The 20,274-nt window shown below is 37.8% G+C and overlaps 1 protein-coding gene across 1 annotated transcript in view; it reads left to right on the top strand.

Annotated features, from left to right (window-relative positions):
• The first annotated feature begins 490 nt into the window (after nt 1-490).
• Nucleotides 491-20,274, top strand: part of LOC149231749 (E3 ubiquitin-protein ligase At1g12760-like) — a 43,309-nt gene continuing 23,525 nt past the window's right edge. The window contains exon 1 of the mRNA XM_089379269.1: nt 491-2,310. Coding sequence (XP_089235395.1) covers nt 1,580-2,310 — 731 coding nt within the window. The 5' untranslated portion in view covers nt 491-1,579. The remainder of the gene's footprint in view (nt 2,311-20,274) is intronic.

Raw genomic sequence — 20,274 nt, 5'->3', positions numbered from 1 at the left:
AACAATTACTTTACCATATACTTTTTTTCACCATTTAAAAAGTCTTCAAACCATAGACATCTCTTTATATATATATAAAAATTGAAAACATCTCTTACCATTTTAAAAGTCTAATTACTTTAAGATGTATTGTTTTCACCATTTAAAAAGAAGTTGGACATCTCTTTTTATATATGTATAAAAATTGAAAACATCTCGTACCATTTTAAAAGTCTAAAAAATACAGAATTTTTCTTGGAATTTTAAAAATCCACAATGTTTGATAATAGTGAATATACCTTTATATAAATATATCTCAATTTTTTATAATCATTTAATTATTCTAGGGATTATACTATTGAAATTAAAACCCTAAAATACTATTTTTTAAAGATTGAAAATCAAACTCTAAAATACTATTTTTTTAAAGATTGAAAAGCCTACCGTTTTTAATAATAGATATTATACTTGTAAATTAAATTTCATTTTTAATATTATATTTTAAGATTTCGTAACTGCAATGAAGGTTAGGCGTCTTGTAGATTTCGAGGACGACTCGTCACTCCTGAAGACAAGGACAAAAAGAGGCGGCCATTAACGAGGATGGTAGGAAGTAAATTGCACATAATTCAACCCAGCAAGTTCGAATCATATAAAATCCGCTGCAATTTCTTTTGAGCTGCAAAACGCTGAATTTGGCAGAGTACGCGGCATTATCCTTGCACAACGAGTCAGATGTTAGAGGTTAGGGTTTGGCGTAGAGGGATTTAAGTTGGATAAATTTCGACAATGTCCTTAAATGCCGTTAAACTTTTAGCCGTGGTGATTTGCAGACGGCTCTGAAGGGCAATTTTTTTTGTTTGAATTGATAAGATTTTCGAGCTTAAAGGCTACGGGGCCGGCAAATTCGAGCGAACAGATCTCTGGAAAAGCCCACCGACAAAATTTGCGTTCGAACTTGTATCGGGACTGTTCTGGAAACACATCGGACGCCTTTGACATCAAAGGACGTCACATAAATTGTGATGCAAGATATTTTGCATTAAATGTCTGGTCGTAAAATACTTTGGTTTGAAGAATTTTAGTGCATTTTACTGAATGGTGTTGGCACCGTGGACGTGGAATGACCGATCCGTATCGTTTTAAGGGTTTAAATGATGGCCTCTGCTAGAAATTTGTCCGGCAAACGGTTTCAAGGTCAAGAAGTGGAAGGAAGTAAGAGTTTTTATCCTGTAAGCAGAGGCAGTTTGTTGAACATTTGATGCGATCCGGTGAACTATATATCTTTTATAGAAAAGCTTGATCTGTCTCGTAATTTTGTTGGGCTTTTTACTCTTTCGTTCTTTTGAGGGGGATTTTGTTATTTTACTACAGAAGAAATTAGTCGTTTGATCCCGTAATCTATTTCAAGTGCAAATCATTGACCTTGTATCGATCCCGACCTTCTCACAGAGCTGGCTTGCCATTCATCGAAATTGCTGAATATGCATTGAAACTGCGGTGTTTAGGGAAGTTTACCCACAGTGAAAATAAATTCATATATCCTTTTTATAGTTTTTGAGTCTTTCGGCGTTGGCCTTTGGGTTATTGTGGGACTTCCATGGCTGCTGGCTGTATTGCCTTGGATTGTGAAAGCCATACTGGGAGTGACAGGGACCCTTTGCTCATGGAACACCCGGAGATCTCATCAAGTCAGGCACATGTTGTAAATATACCGGTCACTGCAAGCCCTCTAGCAATGACATCTGAGAGAGGGGGAAATTATCAGAGCCTTGTCACAGATAATCATTCATTGCCTTCATCTGAATGCGATGTTGCAATTACAGTGAGTTCACTTGACAGGACATTGTCAACAGTAGAAGTGCAGTCTCGGCTGCCACCATCATCATCCTCACTAAGAAACCCTTCTTTTTCCAGAACTGACGACTTTAGTGGCTATGGGGGACGGCAAAGAACAAGTCCATTAAACTCAGGTCTCTGGATATCGATGGAGCTTACCATAACAGTTAGCCAGATAATAGCTTCTATCATTGTTTTGTCACTATCTAGGCGTGAAAAGCCGCAAGCTCCATTACATGTTTGGGTTTTGGGCTATGCTGCGGGTTGTTTTGCTACTCTTCCTCTCCTATATTGGCGTTATACACACCGGTACACTTATTTGCCAGAGCAAGACCCTCTTTCCTCTTCAGCTGGTTCCCAACCTACTCCCCATTCTCCTCGAGTTGCTTCTTACGTTGCTACGTCAGGGCCCCATTTTTCTCAAGAAGATGACGCTAATGGTACATTCCAATCATCCGGGAGCAGCCATGATGCAGCTGCAACTGATACTAGGTATTTGAAACATTTTCCCTTCTCTCTAAATGAGCCCTTTTTTAATATTTGGCATGATAACAGCTTAAACTTTTAATCGGATTTATGGGCACCTATAACATGGAATTTGATACATATGCTAACCCCTTGATACATATGTTAGCCCCGAGGTTGCTAAGTACCTTGCTAATTGGGAGTTCACGGGGTCAAATCTCCTCAACGCCCTTGGGGTTAGCCCTGCTTGTTTCGCTGGTGAGTAGATCCTTTCGGGTTGATCTGCCTTTTCCCGTGAATATAGAGGGAATTTGATATAGGCACTTATCACCTGGAATTGACATGTGAGGACATGTTTTTATTACTGAATGTGCTCGGCTCTACATTTTTTTGGATTTTATATTTCACCTGTAAATTCTATGGGAGACTCTTTTAGGCAACCATGCAAAATCTAGAAACATTATAATCGTGGTGGCATTAGATTTTGAATTTTTTTAGGTATTCATCATATTTTAGGAGGGAAAAATAGATCAGGTGTGAAGCGTATTATAACTGCATCTGTTGAAAAGAGTGACATCAACATATTTTTTTGTTGCTTGCTTTTGAATTTATAATATGTATCCACTGTTAATTTTCAAAGCCAAATTAAAACTGCGAATGCCAGCTTATGGGTTTATAAAGCAGTGGGAGTTGAAGAAAATGTTATGCATAGTATATACATATTTCTTGTTTATTGCAGAGGGTGGGTAGATAATTATGGTGTGCCTCATGCATTTTTATGAAATTTTTAGGACATCTCATAACGTTTGATGTTCACAACCTATTAGTTTGAAATAATCATTCATCTCTGTAGTGGTCTTCTGATGGCTGAAATGTTACTTATGCTCTAAGTATAGACAATTTGATTGGAAATTGTATCCACCTTGTAACTCGAAACATAACCAGCCCTTTTACTTTTATTTTTACTGACAAAGCTGGTCTTCCTTTACCGATTCCAGTTTGGCTTGTTTGCTTATAATTACAAGTGAATGCTAAAGGAGCTTCCTTGCCTATGCGAATCAATTCTTTTGTTTGTTCTTTTTACAAAAGTTTATGGAAGGTTTATAAAATTAAAGATATTAATACCAAGCAACAGAAGATTGTGATAAATAATTAGAGATGGGCCTTCGTTCAAGTCCACTACTAGAAATATGAGTAGTTTTTACCATTGTTATTGTAATTATTAACAACTTTTTCCATCTATGATTTGTCATTTAGTTGAAGATTCATCATTTTGTACAAGATTGGTTTGTAATGTGAAGGGTCAGTGAATGTTCATTCCTTGGGTTGTGACTTTGGTTCTAGTTTCTTTTTTATGAGACAATTTTATGGTACATATGACTTTCAAGTTTCAGGTTGCCTTATGTTTATTCAATAAAACATGTCTTGAGCAGTGCAGGAAATGTTCGTCAAGCTGAGCTCCATCATTGCCACCATAAGGAATTGCTCTTAACATTTAGGCAGTTGGTGTAGCTTGTGATGGTTGTGCTGAATGACCTATTCCAACAAGTTTTCATTGTCACTGTCGTACAGCGAAGATGTCATATAGGAGTTATATAAAGGTTAGCAGTGCACATGGTCACCACAAATTGGATAGAAAAATATCAATGGGCTAGTAATGATTAAGATGATTGAGTAGAATAACCATTACCCAATTAATCATTGCATTCTTATTTTTAATGAAACCTTGCTTCTCTTCGGTCTCCAGTGCTGCAATAAGTAATATTTGCAGAATCAGAATCCTTCTTTACTTCTGTTGCCTTTTCTTTTTTTTTGGTAGATCCCTTTTGCCATACAGAATAACCTATGTAACCAGGGTGTGTGGGTGCTGGTGTGGTCCACGGGTGTGTAATCCTTGGTTGTCTGGGGTGAATGGGGGAGGGTGCATTGATTGTATACAATGTTCCACCGGTTTCTGGGATGTGGGGAGTAGAGAACACACTTGGGGGAAGTGTGGAGACACTTTAGGGAGCATCATGGGGGACGAGGGAACGTTTTCTGATTGGCTATAACTATCTCCTGTCTCTAATTGTCTATAACTATCACTTTTGCTGTGAAACACTGGACTGTAGGCTTCGCCTTGGCTGTTAAACATTTACACAAGGAACACTTGTCTGTCAAATCTCTTAAACTCGGGGTGTTAACATTTCATTCTATAAGCTGTACAGCAAAATCCAAAAATGGAATGATCAATCTCTTTGGTGGCTTGGTTGTTGCTGCTAGCTTATTCGTGTCAGCTTCGTAGCTTCTAATGCATCTTCCTTAGTGGCTTGGCGACAAACAATATTCTTCTCTTCCTTGGCAGTCGACAGTTCAAAGAGGAATTCCATCCGGTAAGTGCAGGTTCAAATGGACATGGAAAAATATATGTAGAGCATTAGAGGCATTAGGATAGGTTGGGCGAATCAGTTCTTTTTAGTTTTTCTTAAAAATTTTGGGTTTTTCTTTAAAAAAGTTACAGGGGATGTCCAGACATCCCGCTTTTCAAGAGGGGGGACCCCCATAAGCTCATACTGGCAAAATGGCCCTCTCATTCTCGTGGAACATCTAACCATGCGTTTTGCAGAGTTTCAGGAAAATGGAGACGCAGCAAACCATGTTGCTAAGTGCCTTGCTGTCTTGGGGGTGCGAGGAGTGCCGAGCTTGGGGTGCACATTATATACATGTTAATAAAATTAAAATTGAAAATTCTAATGTAAGAATTTAGAAATGTAAAATGTTTAAAATGTAAACATATATGATAATGAATTTAACTTTAAATTTTTAGTTTTGTTTGGGACAGGTGGTGGTCCCTAGCCGTCAATGCTGCTCTGGGTTCTGATGCCCCCGTAACATAATTTATGATGTTCCTGTATCAAAGGACACAATATTGTCCTACATATGGGTGCAGAACAGATGTACCCTAGTGTGTGCATCCCAGGAGTGAGTGTGTGCACTTGGGTTATATTGAGAATAACCCTTGCAACATTACAATCTCCTCCTTTTTTCTATGAAATCTCAATTATGCCATCATCTTGTCAACTAATCTTTGTAATGCTATTAAAATCTGAACTCTACTAAAAAAAACTCTAGTTTCTCTTTATTTAACCCTATGAACCATCAACAAACTACACATTCTAATTTTTTTAATTATGTCCAAGTGCATTAGAATAACCACGTTCATGTAATCTCTTTCCATTTTTTGATTCTTTGACATCAACTTTTGATAAATGGATGCATGATGTGTTTCATCATAAGTAGTTTAGGCAAGTGTAAACGTATTCCAAACTTTGAATAGCAGTAGAGATGGAAAAAACCTTAGAAAATAATATATTACATATAATTAGTTTCTGAAAATATTAAGGGAAGATTTTAAAATATTATGCCAATGCCAACTCCAACCATTCTTGTAAACTGTGGATTATATTTAGTTTTGTAATTTAAGTCCAGCTTACAAAAAGGAAGGGAAAACCATTACATGTAAATTTAACAATAGACATATATGTTAGGTTTGTAGTGTTGCAAATTGGGAGGATTTTACTTATTAACAGATTTCCATTACATGATAATTACTTGTGAATCTGACAACATTATTATTATTAGGTTTTTCATTTTTCATCAAGCAATTACTATAAAAACATGAAGGTCACAGAAGACAATAGAACACAAGATATAGGCTCCAAGCCAGGGAAAAACTCCTCCAAGGGGAAAACGCAGAAAAATCTCTTCTTATAGAATCAGATCAAATAAGAGATCCAAGAGCCATAACCACAGAAAATCCTCCTCTAGATGCCAAGTCAATACTTTCTTCCTTCCAGCATATTCACTAGCAAGAAACCAACAACAATAGATGTACCAAGGCAGATCTTCTTGACTTCGAACTTCCTCATCTTTTTCATCTTTACTGTGATATTTCAGACCAAAGAAATCATTCAAGTGTGTATGTCCAAATGAGCTCTATCCGCCCTCTATTTATACAATTCAGAGGGGTGTGAATAGACATGTCCATTGGGGAGAGTCGACTTGACATGTAGGCCAACTTGGCATCTAGAGGGGTTTCTATCCAAAAATTTACATTTAAAAATTCCTTTTTCTTTTTCTTTTACAATAGGGACTTTGACTCAAAAGCCTAGAAGCAATATAACGAATCATAAATAATCAAACCACTGTGGTTAATGCGAGCCTTTTATGAGCAATGTCATGATCTTCAAGTATCGCGAACCTTAGAGTGAATTATAGGTTTTAGAATACGACGCAAAGAACAGGTCTCCCGAATTTCACTTTTGATACTTTCAAACCTTTAGTTTAGGGTTTCTGCAGAAACGTCTTCAAATCATGGAGCCCTTGTATAATATGTATATTGATCTCTTGTAGAGGAGAGCGAGCCATTTTGATGAGCCTGTCCATAGTTCTAAGACCTAGAGATATTGTTTTGAGTCAACGATTATTGATCTTCAGACCTCCTTGTTCAACCACAACTCTGATACCATGTTGGAATTCGGGAGGATTTTACTTATTAACAGATTTCCATTACATGATAATTACTTGTGAATCTGACAACGTTATTATTATTATTAGGTTTTTCTTTCTTCATCAAGCAATTACCATAAAAACATGAAGATCACAGAGGACAATAGAACTCAAGATATAGGCTCCAAGCTAGGGCAAAACCCCTCCAAGGGGAAAACCCAAAAAAATCTCTTCTTAGAGAATAAGATCAGATGAGAGCACCAAGACCCATAACCACAAAAAATCCGCCTCTAGATGCCAAGTCAAAACTTTCTTCTTTCCAGCATATTCACCAGCAAGAGACCAGCAACAATAGATGTACCAAGGCAGATCTTCTTCCAGATTTCGACCTTCTTCATCTTCTTCATCTTTACTGCGATATTTCAGATCAAAGAAATCATCCAAGTGTGTGTGTCCAAATGAGCTCCATCCACCTTCTTTTTATACAATTCAGATGGGTTCGAATAGACATGTCCATTGGGGCAAGCTGACTTGACATGTAGGCCGACTTGGCATCTAGAGGGGTTTCTGTCCCAAAATTTACATTTAAAAATTCATTTTTCTTTTTCTTTTTCTTTTACAATAGGTCCAAAATAGGACTTTGACTCAAAAGTCTAGAAGCCCGAAGAACATGCTTATCTAGAAAATAATGATAATTCTTTTTATTTTTCTTTTTACATAAAATATATAATGGTACAAATTATGAAGATCGAAATTATTTACATTCTCCAACATGTAGAGTAATCATGGAAAAGTTCATAAACTGCATATGAATCATGGGTAAGTTGCTAAAATAAAAATACACTGAAAGACATAGAACATATTCAAAGTCCAAAGAGAGAGAATTTATAGTAGACAATTTGAAAGAAAAACCTTTAGCTTAGATCCCATAACGAAGGGTTGTTGGAACAATGAGATATTGGTAAACCCAACTTGTAGGAGTTGATGGGCCGACCTATTGATGGAGCTGATTGAATCAAGGGGCTGATTGACTAACCCATAGGCACCATTGGAGCTGTTTGGGTCCACACATTGGGCCTATGTAACCTGACTTATGCAGGTGTATTGGTTGGGTTATGTGGAAATTCATTCATTGCTTATGGGACCACACTCGGGGATTCATGTGAACAACCCAAAACCTATATATATGAAAGGTTCTATTCTCATTTTTATTGTATTGTATCATACAATCATTGTGAGATTGTATTGTATGGTTCATAATGCATTGTTATGATGATCTAAATCTTGTGCTTAATGAAGATTAGGGTATCAAGAATACCCATCTTGTCTCTTGCATCAATGGCTTGGCCATGGTGTCAATGGGGGTGTCTTTTATCTTAGAAACTGTTATGTCAATGTTTTATGTTATGGCTATGCTATGTGTTATATGTGAAATCATAGCATGGGTTAGAGTTGCTTTTCATGAAGATTAAAATGGATATCCCGTGTAATGTGATGTGGAATGGTTATGATAGCCCGTGTTCTTTGGTATAGTTGTTGCAAGCTTCTTCGTATAGAATTCAAATAATTGTTGTTTGCTATTGAACATTGGTCATAATTGGGCATGGGAGAGATTTAGAGATTTGTGTATGCCCTGTGTGGTACGCACAAGTTCTTGACTTTGTGTGATTGAATCATGTTGTGTGCAACATCAATTAGGTTTGTGTGCATTATACTTTGTGAAGGTTGATATCTGTTGAACTGATTAGTGGATGCCCTGTGAGCCTTGTTAACCACAACTTGATGAACTTGTGGAGTATTGAGTAAAGATTCGATGCTGTTGTTTGGTGATTGCTACAGATTAGAAGAACATAATTGAGTTTGCATCTGTCATGAGATCATGATGTTGTTATCCATGAATAGATTATGGATCTAGGAGTCAGTCTGTGCAAAGAGGTTGAGGTGAATTTGAGTTGATTGAGGTAGAAGATTAAGTAGTGTTGCCTGAGTAGTGCAATAATGTGGTGAAGTAACAACTAGTGGATTGTAGAATTTGCCCATGGAATTTATTCACAGGCTGCATATCATTTGATGTGTTGGAGCATCACTGAATTGTGGTGGAATTTCTCCATATTGTGACACCATTTATTGCTTTTAAACTAATTGCATCTGCTCCATATGACGATTTGGCTATCCCACCATTATTTGATTTAGACAAATTGATTTGGATCTATAAATGGTAGCAGACCTTTGGTGTAATCAGACCATGGGTAGCAGTAAAACTATAGTGTAGAAATGTGTGTGGTCTGAAGCAGTAGAATGGAGATCATAGTCTATTTTATTTAAGGTAGTTGATATTTCACAACATGAGTGAGTGATCATCAATCAACTAAAAGGAAGAAGGGTTGCGGATGTCTTTTGGTCTACTGAGTATGATGTTTTGGATGCCTTTGAGCTTGAATTGTAGTAGTTGTCTTGTTTGACAGATCGTGTGCTTAGGCAAAGTGGTCCTAACCAATAGCTAGAGGACCAAATGAGCACAATAGTGGTATCAACCAATGATTGGTCAATTCTCTTCATTTAGGTTTGGTCTATCTTTATTGTATTAATTTTGCCCTTTCTATCAAATGCCCTTGTAGAATTGGTAGATAAGTCTCTAAGAAAATATAATTATATTAATGTCCAAGGAATGACAACAAAAGTAGGTCAATGAAATAACTTTATATGAATGTAATATGAACTATTTTTTCTTGCTTAGTGAATTCTTAGTCACTTTCAACCTAGAGTTAACACTTCTTTTTCTGGCCAATATTAGTTTTCAAGTTATTTTAGAGCTTTTTATTGATGTAATTGTTACTTGATTAGTGATTGGGCCATGACCAGGCCTTCTCACATCAAGGAGAAGGGGTGATGCTTATTATGGTTTGTAAATTATTTGGCACTTAATTTGATTCCCCTCTTTTTTTGGGTGGGTTGGGAGCGCTAGGGGGGTGGCTGTTATCGTGAGGGCTCAAAGCTACAATTAACATCAAAAGTTTTCCAGTATAGGCTGAACTTCATTATATATATTTTTGGCGATCTAAGAAGTCCTGTAAATACCTTTTTCCTTTCCCTTATAGCCAGTCCATATCATTGAGCTGTCTATTTATATCACTCTCTTTATCCTTTCCCTTATAGCCAGTCCATATCATTGAGCTGTCTACTTATATCACTCTTGAGTTCTCTGTCGGCAATGGCATTATAGCACTCAATAAAGGGATTTCATTAAAGGTATAACTGATTCCCATAATGTATTAAATAATAGCTTGGATTCTCAGAAAATTAGGAAAGTTTTCATGAGAAGGTAGGCCAACTAGAAATATAAGTATAACGTGATCTCACCTAGAATGGACCTGTTATAAAATCAGCAGGGTTGTTGAAGTCCATGCAACCTGTTTTGATTGACACACACATGATGAGGACCCATTGTCACCTTGATCCGAATCCTCACTCTTTAAGTCTAATTACTTCCGTAATGGCCATGGGAGGATTCCCTTTGAATACCTCACCCACTCAATAAAGATCAGTGCCTTGAATTCAGTCTATGGGTGAAGTGGAGTAGTTAAATGTTTGTTGTTCTATTGGCTGACTCTGTAAAAATCCACAGTAAACACTTACAACCAGCAAGCTAGAAAGTCAAACTCAAGAAATATATCAGTATGACCAATCAAATTGAGTGTACTTAAAATAAACTAATTAAATATGAAGTTATTTATGTGATTGGAATGTTTTTTTTTCTCGGTAAAAAACTAAATCTATTAAGAAAACTTATGGTACAATGCGGGATTACAACCAGGAGAAACAAGAACAAAGGCAGCCGGAAAGGATTGGTTGTCCACCTCGGCTCCTAAGAGAGAAAGAGTAGAGAACAATGCTGAACAAGAAGAAACAGAAGGAACAGAGGAGCAGGAACAGAACAGAGGAATCTACCCATCATGTGCGGAATCCACTATTCTGCATTTTTTCCCTTTCTTTTTGCCAACTTTGACCCACTCAGGGGGGTTTTGCTGTGCTGGCGTGATTTGCAAGCTGAGATGCGCCGACGGAGAGGTCTCCTTGTCCGAGTCCGAGGATGAGGTTTCATGGTTCCTTTTCTGAGAGGCTGGTGTGACAGACGCAACCGTTGGACCTGCCAAGGACGGATCTGGTTCCGACGCTGCTGCCTCACCTTCCTTGTTCTCTTCCTCTTCGTCAGAGCTGAAATCAAAGTCATCCATGGGAGGAGGATCATGAGGCTTCCAGCTTTTGGATTTCTGCTTAGTGCTGGCTTTCTTCTTTTGGGCTGGCATCGTGGGACAAGAACTCTGAAGGTGGCCTGTAAGATGGCAGTAGCGACATCGGAAGGCTGTGTTCTCGTAGTCCAAAGTCTGAGTCCAGTGGAAATCTCCTATTTTGAGATTGATCTGGTCCGAGAGACCTTTGCTGATGTCTATTTCTACACAAATCCTGGCATAAGTGTATAATCCCTTTTCCCCTCTATATACGTCAGTGTCTAAAAGGCTGCCTAGAGTGTTGCCAATCCCTTGAAGAACCGCAAAATGCCAAAGATTCGCTGGGAGGTTTGGAAGTCTGACCCAGATGGGAAGTTTGGTGATGACTGCTGTGGATGGATCGAACTCTGGGAACCAAGGAGTGAGGAATAAGCCAGCAGCACCCCAGAACCATGGGCCACCAGTTAAGGCTTTTTGATAATCCGTCTCAAAGGCAAACACTACAATAAAAAATCCTTTTGAGCATAGCAGAACCTTGCAGTTGTTGGTCCATTCAGAATGGATCCATTGGTAGAGGTCTGCTGTGCGGGGCCATAGCCCATTAAACCTGCATATAATGCCATGATCCAGAAAATGCTGGGTTTGCTCATCCAGCGATGGATGCATTATTTCTATGGAGGGGGTTTCCTTCAGTTTATCCACCAGGAAAGGCTTGGGAGCTTGAGCAGGTGGATCTGTTTTCTTTGGAGTCTTAGCATGGACAGCATCCTTGTAAGAAAAAGCCTTAGCTGAGGATGACTGTCCTGCTGCGCCTCCTCTTAGACGCAGGATGAGTTCTATGGAGGAATTTCTCTGGATGCTGTAAAAAGACAGGGGGTTGAGATCCTCAAGCTGTTTACCTGCGTGGAGAAGTCGATATGCTGCAGAGGGAATCCCCAACTTGATTTCCAGAGCCTGCTTGAGGTCTTGCACTAGATCCGTCGCTCTTACCCATTGCAACAGGGTTTTGCCAGATATGGTTTTGATCTGGATCTGAAAAGAGGCTTTCGAAGGCTGCCTGAGGACCTGCGATTCATCAGTGATCAGATGGACCTGCATTCCTTTGCAGAGGAGCGCTACTCCAGCATTGGCAGGGCCGGGCTGGGGTCTGACGGCGTCCGGTGAAGAGACGACAACTGCTGATCTTCTAGTATTCGTCTTCAGGGCCTTGCCAAAAAACGCGTGACCTCTGTTCCTGTCAAACGGATCCCGGCTGGATCTGCGAAGGTAGGGCCTTGCCATCGAATGAAGGCACGGATCTGCCTTATGCCATCCCCTGAGAATGCCTGCATGTGGCTTTTGACTTTCGCTGACCCGTCTCTTGCCGTATTCGCAGGCTGATCTACCAGATCTGTGCACAATATTCACGGCAACGGGAGGTGCAAAGCGTGCCAGGGTAAGATCCAACCGGTTTTGATTAAGAACCTCCAGGCGAAGAGAAAGGGTTTCTACTGCCGCCCTGTGGTTATTGATCTGCATCCAAAGGGAAGAGAACCGCACCAGTCTCTGTATGCAGATCGAAGAATCCGTCCCATCAAAAGTTCTGGCCCAGAACCGGTATGAAGCCACGATTTCTGAGCATCTCGCATCCCGGCCTTTAATTGATCCATTGCAGAACAGAGATTTTTGGATCTCGACGGCGCAGATGTAGATTGAAACCCTAGACTCGCAGATGGCTTCCATTGCTCACCCTTGCGAAGGCAGCTATAACCTCAGTATATGTTCATGTGATTGGAATGTTGGTTAGAGGGGTTCAGTGTTATTTCAACTGCTGTTTTGTGATTGTAGATCGTAAAATTTGCCGTCAAACACAGGAATAATAGGCGAATCCCCTTTAAAAAGGCTACCCAAACAATGGCTTAGCACTCTAGATCATGTTGCAGGAATCATCCCTTCCCCCCAGCTTAGGAGGCAGATTCGCATCCCAGACGGATTGGCCTCCAATCCTCTAGTGGAAGTGCGGTTTCACCCTTTTTTTGTGGTTCGTGGATTTTTGGAACTATGACGGTTCCGAACTGCAGTTTAGCAAGCCTGAACCATGGTTCTGGCACGGTTCTGCAGGTCCAAACTGCTGTTCAACCATAGTTCCAGAAATCGCTTGTATTGTTCTGTGAAACTTTTTTTTTTTCGAAGTTTTGGAATTGCTATGTGAGTAACCATGCCTCCTCGACACTCCCAAGGTGCTATCTTGATGCTCCCTCATGGTAATGTTAAATTTTTAAAGTAGAAGGATAAAAATGAAAGATAAAGGAGAATGTCACTTTTACTTAAATTTTTAACATTACCATGAAATTACTTGGGATGTTTGAGAGTGGTTCCAACTTCACTGGACTTCATATGGAGAAAATATAATTTCATATCCCATTCAAAATTCAGCAGACTTAACAGTTCCCAAGATTTCAAGATCAATGGGATTGTGGCATTTCATTAGATTTTATCATGTATGAGGGTATGTGATTGGCATTTAATAAAGATCACCAAGCCCTATATGTACTCAAGTGTTGGTGATGTTGATTGTTGAACTCTGTCATGGCCTTAGCAAAAATGTACTCTTCACTTAAGTCAAAATCATTGATCAGGCATGTGAAGCTTTTTCTACCATATTATAAGACTTGGATTAGGCAATTTGATAAAAAATGGTCAATGTTGACTAATATCCCTAGAGAATGGAAGTAGAGGCAAAGGCTAGACAAGAGGAGAGGAATCTAGATTCTAATCATTAATGTACAATGGATGCCATATCTATTTTGATTTATGTACAAATGTGCATGGTTTCATATATTCTACAACTATATGCCATATTATAAGACTTGGATTAGGCAATTTGATCAAAATTGGGCAATGTTGACAAATATCCCTAGGGAATGGAAGTAGAGGCAAAGGATAGACAAGAGGAGAGGAATCTAGATTCTAGATTGTTGATGCTCAAATAATTAATCATTAATGTATAATGGATGCCATATCTATTTTGATTTTTGTACAAATATGCATGTTTTCATATCTTCTACAACTATATATATACGCTTTGCTTCCGACAATTTTTGGAAAATAACATTTCCGACGCTTCGCTTCTAAAAAACGCCCCCGCTTCGTGCAACATTGCTCTAGATCAAGGATCTGGGGATGGGTAGGCTAGGAGGTGTTAGATAAGCCTTATAAGGTCACTCCAAGGCCTTTTTCTAGCAGTAAAATACAATTTCCAACAAGCTGGAAATTGATCTTGTGAGGTTTAGGGATCAAATCCCATTGGGTATGTGTCTCAAAAAATTCTAGCAAAGTATTTAATTATGTAACAGTTGGAAAATATGGTTTTTAGACTCTAAAAATGATAGCGAAGCAAATATAATAATTTTAGAGCCTAACTTTAAAGTCCCAAAGTAAAGTGCTTAGTTGTAAGGTGCTTGGAACTTTGAAATCCCAACATATCTAAATGTTACAATAAGGAAAAAGTGCAGATATGGAACAAAAACTTAAATATTCCATGAAAATGTGGAAACGAAGCACACAAATTGGTATATTTATCCTTAGTTAAGATTTCTCTTTAATATTCACAACTTGTAGGTGTAAACTAGCAAGTTGAGATGTAAAACTTGGAATAGTTAGTTTTATAAGCTAAACAAAAACAAAGATTGAAAAAGATTTTGGATTTTTAAGATAAAGTGGTTGTTGAAGATTCCCTCCCTTGTACCAGAACAAATTACTTCAAGATGTTGGGTGTGAACCACAATTGTAGTTAAGTTGACCTTGTTCATTGGACAATAGTTTGGCTTGGTTTCGATTTGAGAATTTCACCCCCACCTATGTCTAAAACTTCTTTCGACCTTCAAATTAAACTAGGAGCGACCCCTAGCATGGCATCTTTGATCTTCATATTGATAATATGCTAAATAGTCCTCTTCTCTCAGTTGAAGCTACGTCAGAGTCAGAGTGTCCCACCTGCAACAAAAAAATGAAGTGGCCTAGCACCTGGTACAACCAGTGTTGCGAAAGTTGCGATATTATAGGCAAAATCACGATTTTTTGAGTTTGGCGATATTATCGCCCGATTTTTACGCTAATTTTTCTCTCAAAAAATCGTGGAAAAATCGTGATAACTTGAAAAAATCGCGATTTTTTGGGAAAAAATCTTTTGGAATTTTTTTTTTCTTTGTTCTTCTGATTTTTTTACGAGGAGGAAGAGGTGACACAACCTACCCAGGCTACCCTTGTCACCAGTATAGGACGTGGTCTACCTCCTGTAGCTCCTAGTTCTTCAGCTTCTAGAGCACAACAGAGTCCACTGCCAACTCCACTGGCATCTACATCTAGAGGGAAAGGGAAAGCTATTGCATTTTCTCGCAAGAGGGGCAGAGGAAATCAGTAGTATTAGACTTTAGTTATTTGGTTCATTTCATTGTATATGACATTATGACTCATGATATGAGATACATTATTATATTTTTTGTTGATATTTTGAGGCTGATTTGGGATTCGGGAGTCAGGACTTACTATTCAAGACATGATTCACTGTTATGTGTGATGTAGCAATAGAAATGATATTACACATCTTATATATTAGTTCTTTTATCATATTTATGTGTCAATGTATTTATTTTATGTTGTAGATGCTTTAGATATTAAAAAAATTGAAAAAAATGAATATTTTTGTATTTTACGATTTCTTCCTGATTTTTTTTCCCGATTTTTACCATACTTTCCGATTTTTCCCGTTCACCAATAATATACCGATAACGATAACTGCAACATTGGGTACAACCCTTTTGACATGGCTATGTGGCCCCTCAACGAATCATTCCTCCAATTGCTGTGTAATCTTACTGTGAATTTTTTGTTGTTGTTGTTATATTAAGAGCGATTACCACAATGATCAAGAAAATGCAAAATAGGAAAAAACCAACCCACACAATGTAATACAAAATGGTTTGGATATTGAGTTCTTTATTATGGCATATAGTTATCTCTCAAATCAACAACCACATCATTTAGAGGAGAGACTGGATTTTATAGTTTTTCTTTAACGACTGGTTTGACACTTCATCTAGGAAAATATTATCTTTGTCATTGACATGTCAGAGACTAAGAAATTTGACAAAATATTACATTTACATGACTAATTTGGCCACAAGGGGGTCGACTTGACTCAGGATGACAATAGAAGCTGAATGTTCCCTTTGCCATGTTTGCAACAGCTGAAAAGAAGATGAATAGTAGCCCCAAAATGCCCACGACTAGCTAGGAGGCTCAATGTCCAGTTCAATTGGCTAGTAGGTAGCTTGACTTAGTCTATGAAGCAACTTGACTTAGTTGAGGAGGAATTTCTTGACTTTCCAATAGCTAAATTTTTGTCCACTCACCAACCTTTTTGGTCCATAGTATCCTAATGCTCCATGATGACTTCCATAATGGCTAGTTGAAGGCTCTAATGGCTAATTGACTTTAAATGGCTAGTAAACTTGACCTTACCACCTTTTTGCTTGATCTTCAACGCCTTGATGAATTTGACAATTATGTCACCTTAGAGTGTTGTAATTTGGCTTGATATCACCTTGGTCTATCTTAATTTGTCCACATCATCATTTCCCTTGCCATGTCATCATGCCTTGTGTTGGATCCCTAACACACTAGGGATTTTAGAGAAACTGTGGCATGAGTCGTGTTCGTTTTCTTTTATATGCCACCTTTGACACAAAGCATGTGGAAATTTGTCTAGTTGCCCTTGTTTTACCACCTGGAAACTTGTTATACTTGTTGAACAACTTTGACCACCTATAACTTCATTTTTCCTTCACAATTTTGAAGAAGTTCAACTTAGCATGGTATCTTCATATCAAGCTGAGCATTTTGGGACCACTTGCATTGGGAAATGTGAATTGCCTTAGGAAATGTGAAATGTTGATTTTGTGAGACTGCCATGTTGAGAATTGTTTGAGGAACGTTGTGTTATGAACATGAATATGGAATAATACAAATAATAAACAATAACAATTAACAATTATGAAATGGCATGTCTCAAAAAGACATCATTGCTTACACAAGAGCACTCCTGCCTAGTATTTATATAGGGCCCACCATTGTATTCAAACATATCACTTTTGTACATTCAACATTTATATATAAATATTATTTATCCTATGATGGATATTCTCATATTCTAGATATTTAGAGTATTTTGAGTGATAGCAAACTTTTGTTCATATCATTTGCTATCAAAGCCTTGTCTTCTGATTCCGACTATTGGCCATATAGGATTTTTAGCCATTCAATAATTTTTTTTGGAATTTCTCCATATTCTTCAGGGCCTTGACCACAATATTGTAATTTGGCTTGATATCACCTCCACAACATCATTTCCCTTGCCATGTCATCATGCCTTGTGCTGGATCCCTAACACACCAGGGATTTTGGAGAAATTGTGGCATGGGTCGTGTTCATTTTCTTCTATATGCCACCTTTGACACAAAGCATGTGGAAAACTAAGTCACCTAACACGGGGATTCGGGATTCGTAGTGTCGGATTCAGACACGTTGACCCCCCGGAACAGGACACGTAGGATTCATTATATATTATTATTATATATATATATATATATATATTAAAAATTAGATATTTCTTACACAAATTTTAATTAATGATACAAATTAATTGATTTCAAATATAGATCTTCATCTATAGCTATTAGCATGCATAGTGCATACAAAATTCAAATACATGTCAATCTATTATCTATTTCTTATGCTTGGCCCTCTTGCCACCACGAGAAATGTCTAATATTTTTAGTCTTGTTGGAAAATCAGGATCTTTGTCATTAATATCACCCTCTAAGCATTAATATCCAGAGGTATCTTTGTCATTACCTCTGTATCTGTATAGGGATATTTGTCATTAATATCACCCTTTAAGCGTTAACATAACATAGAAAAAGCATAATATGTCAAGTCAAGATTTTGTTTGAGTGATGCGTACATTTTTAGGAGGGTCATGATACAGGAGTTCGACAACCAATGTCACTAACATCAAGGTACATAGAGGGATTGGTGCTCTTGATAAATACGAGTTCCATACCCTAATACATGACAAAATTCAATGGAAACATTGCAGTCCCTCTATCCTAAAATCCTGAAAAATTGATAAGTTCGCTGGATTTTGAATGAAATCTAAAATTGTACTTTCTCCATGTGAAATCCAATGAGGCCAGAACCACTCTCAAACATCCTGAGTCATTTCACGGTAATGTTAAAAATTTAAGTAAAAGTGACATTCTCCTTAATCTTCATTTTCATCCTAATGAAGATTAAGGAGAATGTCACTTTTACTTTAAGAATTTAACATTACCATGAATAGCATATCAATACTAGGGCCTAGACTTGATCATTAAGTTGCCAAAACGCTTGCCAAATGAAAATATGCATGGCTGTAATGACCAAATGCGACCTTTTCATACCTGCGCAGGTCACTTTTACTGCCTAACGAGTCTTCGAAAACGGGACACGCTGCCAAAATTGTGACACGCAGTGTGATTCGACGTGTCAAAATAGGACACGACGTGTCATGGTTTTTGGACACGAATCTCGAGAGAATCGTGTCGGACACGATGGATTCAGGATTCGTGGGGCCTATAGGACAAATCCGGTTATCTAGGTGGAAAATTGTTCAATTGCCCTTGTTTTACCACCTAGAAACTTGTTATACTTGTTGAACAACTTTGACCACCTGTAACTTCATTTTTCCTTCACAATTTTGAAGAAGTTCAACGTAGCATGGTATCTTCATATCAAGCTGAGCATTTTGGGACCAATTTGACTTTTTTACTTTTGGGACCACTTGCATTGGGAAATGTGAATTGCCTTAGGAAATGTGAAATGTTGATTTTGTGAGACTGCCATGTTGAGAATTGGTGAGGAACGCTGTGTTATGAACATGAATATGGAATAATACAAATAATAAATAATAAATAATATGAATAATAATAATTAGCAATTATGAAATGACATGTCTCAAAAAGACACGACTACTTACAAAAGAGCACTACTGCCTAGTATTTATATAGGGCCCACCATTGTATTCAAACATATCACTTTTGTACATTCAAACATTTGTATATAAATATTATTTATCCTATGATGGATATTCTCATATTCTAGATATTTAGAGTATTTTGAGTGATAGCAAACTTTTGTTCATATCATTTGCTATCAAAGCCTTGTCTTTTGATTCCGGCCGTTGGCCATATAGGATTTTTAGCCATTCAATAATTTTTTTTGGAATTTCTCCCTATTCTTCAGGGCCTTGACCACAATATTGTAATTTGGCTTGATATCACCTCCACATCATCATTTCCCTTGCCATGTCATCATGCCTTGTGCTGGATCCCTAACACACTAGGGATTTTGGAGAAACTGTGGCATGGGTTGTGTTCATTTTCTTCTATATATGCCACCTTTGACACAAAGCGTGTGGAAAATTGTTCAATTGCCCTTGTTTTACCACTTGGAAACTTGTTATACTTGAACAACTTTGACCACCTGTAACTTCATTTTTCCTTCACAATTTGGAAGAATTTCAACATAGCATGGTATCTTCATATCAAGCTGAGCATTTTGGGACCAATTTGACTTTTTTACTTTTGGGACCACTTGCATTGGGAAATGTGAATTGCCTTAGGAAATGTGAAATGTTGATTTTGTGAGACTGCCATGTTGAGAATTGGTGAGGAACGTTGTGTTATGAACATGAATATGGAATAATAAATAATAAATAATATGAATAATAATAATTAGCAATTATGAAATGACATGTCTCAAAAAAACATGACTACTTACAAAAGAGCACTCCTGCCTAGTATTTATATAGGGCCCAACATTGTATTCAAACATATCCTATGTTGCAGGAAACGTGGGGGGGGGGGCCCGTTTTCGGCTGGAAACCGGGACGAAACGCGGAAACGCGTTTGGCCGTACTACCACGTTTCCCGAAACGGAAACGTGGCAGTACGGCCAGAAACGCGTTTCCCAGCCGTACAGCCGCGTTTCCCAATTGAATTGTGTTTTTTAAATTTTTTTTTTTTTTTTTTCAAATTTGTTTTTTAATTTTCTAGATGTGTGTCTAAAGTTATAAAAGTGAATTTTTGCCCTAGTGTTGATATGCAGTTCATGGTAATGTTAAATTCTTAAAGTAAAAGTGATATTCTCCTTTATTTTTCATTTTCATCCTTTTACTTAAATTTTTAACATTACC

The sequence above is a fragment of the Pinus tabuliformis genome, chromosome J (genome assembly GCF_031772625.1).
Source record: "Pinus tabuliformis cultivar Carrire ecotype Pingquan chromosome J, CPIR1, whole genome shotgun sequence".
In the NCBI taxonomy this organism is placed as follows: Eukaryota; Viridiplantae; Streptophyta; class Pinopsida; order Pinales; family Pinaceae; genus Pinus; species Pinus tabuliformis.
This window is presented reverse-complemented; position numbering and strand designations above follow the sequence as displayed.